The following is a 12,929-nucleotide window of genomic DNA, read 5'->3' on the forward strand; positions in this document are numbered from 1 at the left end:
GTTATCTTAAAACGAGCGAAAACAGGCCATCTTTGTAAAACCAGAGATCTAGAAACCAGCTAATGTCCCTGCCCCTCGGAAGTGTGTAAGGCCCTCCAGTGCATGCCCAGTGTCCTTCACTTTTATTTTGATTTCTCTCGATACCGGGCACAGTGCAGGGCACACAGTAGGTCAGCAAATGCATGCTGAAAACATACAGCAATGATTTCTCCAACTCTCTCACTTTCTCTGCTGGACTGTTTTCTCAAATTCAAGGTTTATATACCAGGACTCAGGCCTTTGACCTGAAACCCAGCAAGCTCTGCATTTCTAATGGTCTGTGCAGTTCTGTTAGTAACTTCAGTGTAAATCAATTTATTGAGTGTTTACCCAGCTCTGCCACTCACTAGCTGTGTGACCTTGGGCAAGTTATTTAACCCCTCTCTACCTTAGCTTCCCCAGTGGGGATGATAATGATACCCACTTGATTGAATTGTTTTGATGATAAAGTGAAATGATCTATAGCAAGCTCTTAGAATAGTGCATGGCACATAGGAACCTCAATGAACAGCTGTTATCAATTCAATTTTGCAGTTCAACATCCACTCGGAAAATGCCCACCTTGTGTCAACCTAATGAAGGGATAAGAACCTTCTCATAATTAGTCAGGGTAGGTAAGGCAATGAGGCCATCCTTGGTAGACAGACAGAATCATATCCTTGAGAGATTCCCCAAAAGAATGTGTGGGAAAAAGTATGACAGAGAACCCAGGAGGGGAACCTTCAAGATTACTGGATGTAAATGAGGGCTTAATTCTCTTCTTCTTGGTAATATTCCTTCTCAAATGGTGAGCAAGATACTTGCTTGTTACCAGGACATGCCAAGTCAGTGACTGAGGGGACAGTGTGGGGCTCTGAGGTTTTGTCTCATGAGAAAGTGGGAATGGTCTCAGGAAGGTCAGCTGACAGAGGTAACCACGGTTTGGGGAACAGGGGACATCTGGAGATAGCACTGGCCGTTCAAAGGAAAGAAAACTCACCCTTGCAAAACATATAAATGCTGGAGTCCTTGCTGGGTGTGCCAGGGAGCACCAATGAACACATGTTACAGAGGAGGTGGCAGAAGAAGAGGGGGTATGACAATCATCACCTAAGCAGATGGGCAGCCCGGACGGAGGGGCCCAGGGCTGTGGGAGGCTGGTCAGTAGGCTGACTGGCTGTGGACCAGATGGGCTTGGGGATCCCATGGAGATGGGTGTAATGCCAGATTCACCCCCTCATCAGTAGGGAACCAAGTGGGTAACTGTGGGAGACACTGACATCTCCGAAAGGGGCTGGATAGTGAGATCTTCCTTGCTGCAGCCCCAGAGAGACTCCAGCACAAAATGGTGGAGAGAATGCTGGCTCTGAGTCACTTGGACTACATTTGACTGTTGGCTAAAGGGATCAGATAAGTTATCCCAACAAAAACAAGAAAATAACCAGACAAGAGCCTGCAATCTGGGCCCATTTCCCCGGAGTCAGCGAGCAGAAGAAAGATGCCAAACGTCCCAAATGAGGACATGGCTGTTGCACCTGTGGGAAGATGCTAAATGGCCAGGATGGGGACCACAGGATAGCTGCAGAGGTAAAGCTCAGCTCCCCTCCTTGGTCTGTTGGGAAGCATATCAATTTCCCCCTGCCAGAGGCTGCAGGGAAGGGAAGCCTGCGAGCCTGTAAACATTCACTGGCTGTGAGTTGGGGGACCTGAAATAAGATAATGAAATAAGCTGAGAAAATAAGATCTTTGGTTTAAAGGCTGAAAGCACAAGTAGATATTTTTAAACGGAGAAGGGGGCAGCGTTCCTCTGAGATGTTTGCAGAGCAACCTGGATGGGTCTGATTCTATTACGCAAAAGTAGAAGCCTCAGGTGTTTACCTGTGAGAAGCCTTCTTGTCACAACGAACTTTTCCTGCTGCCAACTGCATCACACAGAACGTTGCTGGGTTTGGGATCTGGGTGTGCTGTATAAAATTGTGTGTTCAGGTTTTGACTGCTGCCTGCCAACAGTCTTTTTTTTGAATAAGTGTGTCTAATTTACCAGCAGCCGTTTGCAAACCCCCATGGCTGCAAGAACAGAGGAAACCCCACCCAGTTTGCTGAAGCCCTGAGACCTTTACTGCAGACACACTGAGAACAGAGAACAGAAGACACGGAAGTACTCAGGCTGTACTTATGAAAAGTCTATACCCACAGACTCTGGGAGAAAAGTTACTACCCATTTGGGAAGGGGGACATCTGAGACAGTGACCTTCCTCTTACCTGGTTAGAAATGATATCCCTTATATACAAAAAAAAAAGCGAGTCTAAGTTATTTTGGAATTTCAATGCTGTAATCATGGCAAAATGAAAAAAATCTACTTTGAGGGGAATCTGAGGGATGTGTCATTATCAAGAACTTGGGGAGAGGGGATCGAACACTTGCCAGAAACTCAGTAATTCAGCCAGGCTCAGAGTGTATCAGCTACCTCTCTTCTGTGAGAGATCAGAGAGCTAAAGGCTTCTCTCTGTCAGGAAAGAGGATCTGGGTAGGCAAACATCTCTCCTGATAGGGACAAAAGTTTTGAATTAGGAAGAGGCGAGAAGATGGGTTTGGGCATTAGAGTGAGCTGGTGTGAGGTTTTCTGTCTTAAGGGTACAAAGTTATAGGTTTTCAGGGCAGAGGGGGCCAGATGAGGCTGGAGGTTGGAAAGCTATTAAACAAGGGACCTCTAGCGGTCACCAGGCCAGGAGAAGGGATGATCAGGGGAATTTTCCTGGGATGGGAATGTGTTACAAGCCAAAGAAAGGGCCAGAAAGGCTCGTGCAGGGTCAGAAGAAACCACTTAACCAAGGGGCCCTTGCCTGGAGTCAACACTCTGAGAATTTTAGCAGACCTTTGGGCCAAACCCAGGGTTTCCAGATCAGGCTATAAATTTGAGTACTTCAGTCACTGTAAAATATAGTCTGTAACGAATGAGTTGAAGAGAGGAAGAAAGGATAAGGGAGGCCGTGTGACGTCACGTGAAGAGCTAAGGCTTGCAGCCATGTGTGACCTTGGGCAAGTCACTTAACCCCTCCGAGCCTCAGCCCCTTCGTTTGTAAAACTGGCATAATAATAGTTACCTTGAGAGCCTGCAGTGAGGATTCAGCGAGACATGCGTGTGAAGCAGCAACACAGGACCTGGAACCATTAGCTTCCTTCCCCGTCCAGAAGCTGTGCTTGCAAGTCAGTGGTTGTATGTGTAGAGCTGCACTGTACCAGCCCCATGCGGCTCTCAAGCACTTTAAAGGCAGCTAGTCTGAACTGAGATATGCCATGTGAAACACACATCAGATTCCCAACACTTTGCACAAAAAAAAAAGTAAAATATCTTATTAATCATTTTATAGTGATTATATGTTGAAATGAAAATATTTTTATATATTGGGTTAAATAAACTATATTGTTAAATTAATTTCACCTGTTTCTTTATACTTGATTTAATGGGCTACTAGAAAATTTAAAATTACAGTGGGGTTCACACTTTATTCCTCTTGGACAGTGCTGACCTAGACACTAGAGGAAGATAGGGTCAGGAAGCTGTGTTCCAGAAGCTCATTTGTTTCTCTACCGTGGGTCTGTGCTTTAGTTTGTTGTCCTGGTTCCCCGGTAAAAGAACCTTTTGAAAAAATGCCACCTTGGGCTCAAAGTGGGTGGAAGGTACTCGGGCTCCCCTAGTGGCTACGTGCGGTAGTGGCCATCCAGGGAAAAGGAGGCAGGGCTGGAAGGCGACAGGATGGAGGGATCAGGTTGTAGCCGGGGATGGACTATTCCTTCTCAGCCTGGAGCTTAATTCCAGACTCTCTACTGACCTTTACTCCAGGAGGCCGGCCCCATTCTCTCTTATTTCAGAAGGCTCCCATCTTATACGTGAACTTGGCAGGAAGCAGGCTCTCACTAGGTGGTACCAAACACAGGTGTAAGGGAAGATGCCACCTCAAAGCCACCTTCAGAAAACCACAGCGTTTCCAGAGAAATAAACAACAGGCATTCACAGACACAGGAATGTTCTTTTTTTGCTCTCTCCCAAGAAGTGTGATCCGTTGTTGTTTTTAAAACTGTACATTTTACTGTACATTTTTTTTTAGCAAAAGAGAAGATTGGCATTTGTATTCTGCCCACAGGGATGTCACTTTCCAAAACTCCAAGTCAGAAACCTGACAAACACAAGCGTGAGTACATACCATGTCACGACAGAGCTCGTAGCCGCTGATGAGGACAGAGAGTTGATTCCCCCCCTTCCGATGTCCACCACTTTCCCTCTGGGCATCTGAACCCAAAGGCAAAAAGAGAGGTGGTATTTGGGGTCACTTCCTCAATGGCTACATTTAGAAAGGCTTAGTGAGAAAGTGCAGAGGGAAAAAAGAGTGGAGGAAAACGGGTCCGAGAAAGAGGGAGGATGGGAGAAAGCATGTGCTCTGGCACCGGGGCTGAAAGTCAGCTTGTGGTCTCAGGAAGAGACTGGCCTGGCCTGTTAATGGCCTGGTCTGTTTAATGTCCTGGTCAGGACCAGAAAGGGACTGGGGGAGGCAGAGAGGCACCAGAAGAAAAAGAATGAAGACAGGAGAGTAGAGGGAAGGTGAGGAGAGAAAGGAGGACGGGGAGGAAGGACGAAGGCATGGGATTTGGAGGCTCCTGGGAGGAGCCAGAAGGCAGTCCTGCATAGACAGCTCCCCGCCCTCTCCCCGTGTGTTCTGGGCGAGGTTGGGGGCCACCAGCTCAGCTCCAGGTCTGAGCCCATTAGAACGTTTCAGCCCCAAATGGACTCACCTGTATGCTTCGTAGGCTGTGTAGTGAGCAAGTGGCAGAAGGAGGGAGAACAAGAGACAGAGGCTAGAGATCTATGGCAGATGCTCGGGAGAGGGAAGAATGAGGTGGAGAGAGGTAGTGCGTTGACAATGAGGAGAGACCTGGAACAGACAGGGACCAGGAGAGACAGAGATGCGGGGCAAGACCTTCAGATGCTTCCAAAGCCTTTTCTCCCCCGCCACGTCTCGTCTGCCCCCTCTGGCCACTGTCTGGGAACGTAGGGGTCAATTCCTAGATGGAGAGGAGCCCGTGTGTCCCTCCCATCGCCATCCTGACATTTCCATGATGGATCCTCCTCATGGAAGGCATCCCCCGTGTCCCCATGTCCCACCCTGAGCCACCTTCTTCAGGAACAAACAAGGGACAGACTTTGGACATAGAAACACCCTAGCTACAGTGAAGACAGGGTAATGGATTTCAAGCACCACCCCCAGGAGGTAAGTGGCCTTGGGCCGTGCCCTGACTTGGTGGTCACTAACTCACTATGTGACCTTGGGCAAGTCCTTTAGACCCTTGGGGGATGGGAAGAGAGGGTTAAGGATGAGATGATCGCAAACACCTCTTCAAGCTTCAGAACCCTACAATTCATTTAGTCATGAGGAGTCCTTAGTCCTTCGAGCTGGAAGGGAATTGGAGACTTGGTATGATCGCATTCGTTTACGAATTAGGAGCCCGAGGTCCAAAGAGAGAAAGGGTCTTGCCCACTGTGTTTAGCTGGTTATTCGGTGGTGGCTCTGGAACCCAAACTCAGAGCTTTGGACCCCGTGTCCAGTGCTCCTCTGCCACCCCACTCTGCTCTCCTTAATTAAGAGAAGCCCTCTTGCCCCCCCCATGTCCATGGGGACTCCCTGTGCCAGCTTCCCCCAAAAGAGGCAAAAATCCCAAAGCAACTCCAAAAGTTAACATCCCTTATGTCCTTTTGTCTCATAAAAACCCTTCTCCCTCTCCCGCACGTAGAGTCCCGGAAGTTACCCTTCTAGTTTAAGCTGATGTGATGGGTGTTTGAGAAGCAAAGGAAGCTGAGCCAGGGATGGGGGAGGTCACTTATCCCTCCCAAGTGTGGGGACTCTTGGGAATAATGAGGCGTCTGGGCAGGGGACTCCAGTCTTCCCCCAAACAAATGTGCAGCTCAAATCATGCCCTGCTCTTCTCAATTGGCAATGATCGCCCACCGCCAGCGCTGCTTTCGTGTGTAGAGTAAACTCTCCGTTATCCGTGTCACTGAAGAGAAGGAGTCGGGGAAGTGGAAGAAATAAATTAAGAAATAAAAACAACACCGGAACCATCAGCAATGCAAAGCCGCTTGCTTATAGGCTACATTTGTGATTAGAAAGGCAGGAGCCCCGCCTTTCCAAACACTCAGGGCTTAGTCTGACATTTGAGCCATCGAGTCTGCTTTCCCTGAGCACAGCCTGATGGGCGGTGGGGGACGGGCCTGGGAAGGTGGTGTGTGTGGTGTGGTGGGGAGGGGAGGCCGTTGACAGGGAGACAAAACTGTCCCTGGATGTAAACATCACCATGGAAACGCCACAAAGACTTGTGGGTAAAGATGCTTTCCTCTTCTCTCACCCTGACAGGGTGGGAGGGAGGATGCCCACCCGCCCACCCAGGCCTACACCGTGCTCTCCATCACCCACTCGGAGCTGCCAAAAGTTCCCCGGGCCCCCGCCAGGTCACTCTCCTCAAAGGGCAAGAGCATGCCGTTGACAGAAAGACTGCGTTTTGTCCAGATGTTCGAGACCCTCCGAGGGGGGCTGTAGCCACCAGGGGCGACCCCTCCCGCAGCCGCAGCTGCAAAGTCCCCCATGTCGAAGGAGTGGCTGCGTTTGGCCTTGCCCTCCAGGGGCAAAGGGAGCAGGCTCCTGGCCCGGGCCGCAGGCGGCCCCAGCAGTGGCTCTCGGTCCGAGGGGTGGCCCCTGGCCGATGTCCCAGACCCTCTCCCGCCTGGAGTCCTGGAGTCCAGCAGCTCCTCCTTTCTCTGACTTTTGAGGTCCAAGGAGGCGAAGGCCCCCATCAGGCGATCAAGGTTGGGCTTGGGGCGGGGCGCGGGGGGTGGGAGCCTCCAGGGGCCCCGTCCCAGCCCTGCAGCCTCCCCGAAGCCCAGGGAACTGGAGGAAGAGGAGTCGCTGCCTCGGGCCAGGCCAGCGCTGAAGTCCATGAGCTCGTGGCCCACCACCACCTTGGGTGGCCCGGGTGCGGGGGCCCCGCTGGGTGCGCTGCCCAGCGCGGGGGGCTGGGCCCCATTGGTCTGCGAGTGCATGTTGCTGACGGTGGCCGCCGGCTTCCCGGCGCCCTCCTGGTTGCAGACCTTGTAGCGCACCATGAGGATGACGATGAAGACCAGCAGCGTGGCCACAATGATGCCACCGATGACGAGGATCATGGTGCCGCCCAGGATCTGGCTGTGCATGGACTGGCACTGTGGGTAGTCGGCCTTGGTGAAGAACTGGGCACAGCCCACGATGTTGGTGGCCGTGAGCGTGGTGGCCGTGTCATCCCACATGGCCAGCACGCACAGGTCGTAGCCAGTCCCTGACACCAGGTTGTTGACCACGAAGGCCTTGTTGGAGGCTGGGATCATCCTGTGGGGGGTGGGTGGGCAGAGAGGGGGAGGGATGGTGAGGGACAGTAGGGTGATGGGGGGACAGAGGAGAAGTAGAAAAAAGAGAGAGGGTGACAGAGACAGGAGAGATGGAGAGGGAGAGGGAGCCACAGACGCAAGGACACAGAATGAGGCAGAGCAGAAGAGGGTGACAGGTGGAGAGACAGGAAAAGGGAGAGACAGGGAGACAGAGGGGAGGAGGAGGAGGGGGACCCAGGTGAGAGAACAGAGACAGGTTGGGGTGGAAAGGGAAACGAGAGAGAACGATTCCGGGGTGGAGGGTGGAAGTGCCAGAAGCAGGTACACAGAGAAAGACACCGGCGATCAGTTGCAGGGAACAACCCAGAAGATGTGGAAATAAAAGAAGGGAATGAGATGGGGGATAGTTGATGGTAGAGACAGTGGAAATTGGTTAGCGATGGAGGTTCAGGGAAGAAAGGGGAGAGATTCAGCAGAGAGGAGAGAGGAAGCACACGGGGAGGGGCAGAGGGAGGGACAGAAGAGACAGAGATTAAAGGTGTGAAGAAGCAAAAACTGCACAAAAGGGACTCCCCACCTCCCCACTTCTGCCTTGTCTGCTGCAAATGGTCCCTGGGTCTCTGGACAGTGGGGTTGAGAGTAAGGTCGGCCCTGGCCCCTCAGCACCCTCCCAGAGGCCGGGTCCACCCCTTGTCTGTCCTGCGAGATTCCTCAGCACTGACAGCCTTGTTCTGAGCCTGGAGTTGTACTGAGTCACAGACAAGGTCCTGCCCTCAGGGACCAACTCCATCCTCATCTCCACATGGCTTTCTCGTGCCTCGGGAGGGAGAACACTCGCTGGTGCAGACTGGGGTCTAAGCAGAAGAAAACTGGAGGTGGAAAGAGGGGGTGTTGCGTGGAGGGGAAGGGCACGGTGCAATGTTGAAGAATGGCGGGCAACTGTTTCTCAGAAGGAGGGGCCGGGTCCTCCATCACTGCCATAGCAGCCCAGGCGCATCCAAAGACACCTGGGAAAGGGTATCACTGGTTGGGGAGGTCTTGACTGGTCTCTCACCTTAAGGGAGGGTCTGAGGGGGCAGCAGTCTCCCCTCACTGGGGCCCATCCACCATAGCCTGGGCCCCTTCTGCCTGGACCTTCAGGAAGCGTGGATGCAAACCGTGACCTCTAAGGCCTTTGTGCAAGTATCATGCCTTCTGGTGGGGGTCCCTAGAAATGACACCTGTCTCACCCCATAAACACTCCTGCAGAAATACCTCGGCCTGAAGGTGCCACATCTCTCTCTGCAGCCTTCCCCACCTCCCTCCACTCTCAAAGAGCCCTCCGTTTTCCTGTCCCCTACTAATCCAGGGCTCCATCTATACTTGCCAACCCCTCACACCTAGAGCCAGGCAGCTTAATTGAGATCTCAAATATGAAATACTGGAGCCTGAACACTTCCACCTGGGAACCGCGCACGGAGGCTGGGACTGACAGGCAGGTATTGACAACCCGTCAGTGGGCAGCCCTGGAGGCTGCTGCCTCCCTGCTCACTCTTGGCCCACACAGCTGCTGGGGAAGCCACATGGAAGAAATTGAGTACTCTGCCCCCATCCCCATCCCCAACCCATAGCTACAGTGCATGGGGCAGAAGAGGCGGGTGGAGGAGGTTGGAGCCCAGATCCAGCATGCGTCCTGCAAGCCAGACCTTTAGGTCTATCTATCTCACCTGGGCATCATGGTAATGCTGTGTCCTCATGTCACAAAGGAGGAATGGCCAAGGCTCAGAGAGGCTGAGTGATTTGCCTCAGGTCACACAGCTGGGACTGCCAAGATGAAGCAGTTGGGGCTTTAACACTAGCTTCTAGACCCACAGTCTGGTCTTATGCTTTTCCACAAACTCGGACGTTTTTCTTCATCTCAGTGAAAACTGCAGGCCCCGCCCCGGGCCTGTGGCAGGTCAGCCACCCCCTTCCCTGGAGAATATTCAGAGCCCACTGAGGCTCAGTTCTGCTGGGCCAACTGCTGTGCAGAGCCCAGGGCTACACGGGCCCACTTCCTCCCCCCTCAGGGAAGTGATGTGAGTTGGAGGGGCAGGAGCTGTGCACACCCAGAACGGTGACAATAGTAGAGCAAACACTTGATGGCAAGTGTGTGCCACGCTCTATTTTTGGTGTCCTACTTCTATCAACTCACTTAGCCCTACGGCAACTCTCTGAAGCAGCCACTGTCGTGACCCTTGTTCTGCAGAGGTATTAAGCAGATGTAACATGGCAGAGCCGGCATTCAATCCCAGGCAGTCTGGCTCCCGTCCACTCTGACCCACCTTGTTCCGCCACCTCTCTGGGTCGTGAGCGATGGAAGAGCATATCCATGGAGGAGGGGATGGGCTGGCTGCTTTATTGAACACTTGGTATGTGACAAGGGTTTCCACATTCAATATTGCATTTAAACTTCACCACAATTCCAGGACACGGGAGATGGACTCCGAGCCCAGAAATCATCTCAGTGTTTAGCCATCTTATCCTGGGAAGCAGACCCCACTACTACTACTTCTAACAGTTTAACACTAGCAAACAAATCTACAGCTGATTTCTACAGCTGATAACAGAGGTTTAAGAAGAAATCACACGGGAGCATACTGGTTATTCTGCTATTGGCTCTCAGGTCTGTCTTCCCTTTCACCTGCCCTCCCATGGACAACAAGGAACTACATTTCCCAGGCTCCCTTGCCTGTTCCCAGGCTCCTTTGCCTCCCAGATAGAGCTGGCCACTGGAGGCCCCGGAGGAAGACTGCAGTGTGGGAGGAGGGGAGAAGCCAGGTATTTCTACCTTTTTCTGCTTTAAGTGGTGTCTCCCTCTCAGCTCCTGAGCCTCCTCTGTGATCCCAGCTCCAGGGGCTCTGCCTCCTGCCAGAGAGACCTGGATCTTAGGCTCTGATGAAACCATCTTCTCCATTACCTCCATCCTTGGGCGGGGCGGGTGGTGGCAGTGGCTTCCTGCTGTAGCTAATCTCTGTGATGCTGACCCCTCAACAATCCCATCACCTGTAACCCAACCCCAGTACTGCATTCCCTCTTCTATCTAGCGTGTTCTTTGTTTTATTTTCTCCTTACAGAATCCTAGGTGACACAAGGACATCTAATTTACACGACAAGAAGGAAAAACTTATTTTTTCCTTGCACTTTGGGAAAAAACTCTCATTACTTGATGTCAGCAGCAGCACATCTTATCTAGTAGAACCCCAGCTGGAGGAAGCACTTTGCCACCTTCTCAGAATCATTCATCACTCCCCAAATCTACCACCTGACGCCTTTGCGTAGAGCAGCCCCTCTTCCTAGAAACCACTTATCTTTCTCCACATGGTGACCTCATCCTTCGAGGCCTGACTCAACGTCTCCTCTGACCCAACCTCTGCTCTCTGCTCCCACAGCCCCCCTGCCTTCCTCTGCTAGAGGCCCTTCTCAGTGGATGCCTGTGTCTCCCCGGAAGAAATGGGCCGTGTCTTCACCTTTGTATCTCTGTTGCCAGTCATCATATCTGGCCCTGTGTCACTGCTGAGTAAATATTTACCCTATAGTTGAGCAGTGAATGAAAGACTGCTTTGTTAAATACTAAGGCCTGTACAAATGTCAGGGATTCTTAGTTAAATATGACAGCTGGTGACCCTTAGACACTGCCTGGCCCTGAGGATGTCTCGGGAGAGGCGTTTCTACATCTTTGAAGTACACCCCTGACGATCTTGATGGACTTGCATGTAGATATGTGTTGGGGTGTGTGAGTGCAGACGAATGTGTGTGCATGTGTGAGAAACGATGTGTGGGGGGCATGTCTATCATTTGAGAGCCGGCTGCATGGGTATTTGTGAACATGTGTGTGTGTGTGTGTGTGTGTGTGTGTGTGTATAGGTGTTCACTTATATATAGTACACAAAGGTTCTAGTTCCAGACAATGTTGGTCACTGCTTTGTCCCTCTTCCACCCAGCCCCCCAGAGGCTCCACATGTCCCCTAACACTTCTGAGTGGACATCCCATGTAACCTCTCCCAGAGACACTTGCAGACCAAGTTTGCTCTTTCCTGACTGCTGCCATTAAAGCTACTATTTGGGGCATGTGGGAACGGAGATGGGAGAGGTTCTTAGAGTCTCCCCCTGAGCCTCAGGGCAAAGCCTATGAGCTGACTACCAAAGTCTACTGTCCCCCTTTCGCGGGCTCAGTCCAGACCACATTCCCCCGCCAACTGTGCACTTAGTGGTGTCCAGGTGGCGAGTTCTGGCCAATGGAATATGGTGGCAGCAGTGTGTGCACCTCTGCGCCAGGCCTTACAAGAGGGGGAGGACTTGCCCAACTCTCCTTCCCCTCTGCTGGCTGGACCCTGGGTGCAGTGACCGGCCTTGGCCAGGCAGATGACAACAAGGCCCACCCGAGGGATGCTGGAGACCGGGTGCCTGAGTCTCCACATGAGGAAGGCCTCCTGATGAAGCCGGTAAACCGCCCTGGACTCTCAGGAGAGCGAGAAATCAAATTCTGCCGTGTTTGAGCCTTTATGCATTTGCATGCATTTGCTGTAGTAGTTGGCCTCTCCTAGCTAATCCAGGCCCCTGCAGATACGATGAGGTGAACTTGAGGAGTCTGTTATGTGTAGGCGTGACAGAGAAAAAGAGGGCGTGAGCGTGTGTGTGGGTGACTGAAGAGGTGTGTGTGTCTTTGTGTAAGAGGGAGAAGTCGGTGCTGGCGTCTACACAAGAAATGCGATTCTTGCCTTCCTGGACTTGTCAGCAAACGCCACCTCTTTTACCTCCAGCCTCCATCCCCCTCAGCTCCCAGCATCACCACTTTTAGGTGCTCTCCTCCTCCCCTCCCCCATCGATGAGGCACCGGCTGCCTGCTGAGCCCCAGCACTAATTTGGAGACACCATGTCAAGCTGCCCGCACTCCACTTCCCTGGCTCTGCACCCTCATTACTGGCTCTTCACAGAATCACCAGCCTGCCAACCTCTCTGGCCGGCCATGACATCTCAGGGCACATGAAAGGGACTCATTAAACCAAGGCAAGCACCCTGGCTCCCCAGCCTCTCCCTCTAGCTGCCAGCCCCAAAGGGGCCTGTTTACTTTCCTGCACAACTGCAAGGGAGCAGAGGAGACATGGCTGGTTCTATCTAGTGTATGATTCATTGAGTACGTACTATAAGCCTGGCACTTGACAGGCTGGGTCTCTGATTCTGCACACTGATGCTGTGAGGTAGGAATAGTTATCCCCACACTACAGATGAAGAAACTGAGGCTCAGGCAGATCGGTCACCTGCTCAAGGTCACACAGCTGGAAGGCGACTGAGTCAGCGTGGTTAGCCAGGGCTGCCAGGCCACCAAGCATGGTCTTCCCTATACTGTATTACCGTGAACTGAATTGAGCAGAATCAGATGGTAGCAGGAAGCAAGTCTCAGAGTCAGGGTAACTATCTGACAGCAATTAAAAACCAAAAACAGAAACATGTATTACTACAAAGGCAGCTAACATTTAT

The 12,929-nt window shown here is 52.1% G+C and overlaps 1 protein-coding gene across 3 annotated transcripts in view; it reads right to left on the reverse strand.

The window, feature by feature from the left end:
• Positions 1 to 6,089: 6,089 nt before the first annotated feature.
• LRFN2 (leucine rich repeat and fibronectin type III domain containing 2) overlaps positions 6,090 to 12,929 on the reverse strand; it is a 176,774-nt gene continuing 169,934 nt past the window's right edge. For all 3 annotated transcript variants that reach the window (XM_030871118.2, XM_060308399.1, XM_060308400.1), the window contains one exon: positions 6,090 to 7,431. In XM_030871118.2, the coding sequence (XP_030726978.1) occupies positions 6,462 to 7,431 (970 nt within the window). In that variant the 3' untranslated portion in view covers positions 6,090 to 6,461. The remainder of the gene's footprint in view (positions 7,432 to 12,929) is intronic.

This window comes from Globicephala melas, chromosome 11, assembly GCF_963455315.2.
Source record: "Globicephala melas chromosome 11, mGloMel1.2, whole genome shotgun sequence".
NCBI lineage: Eukaryota > Metazoa > Chordata > Mammalia > Artiodactyla > Delphinidae > Globicephala > Globicephala melas.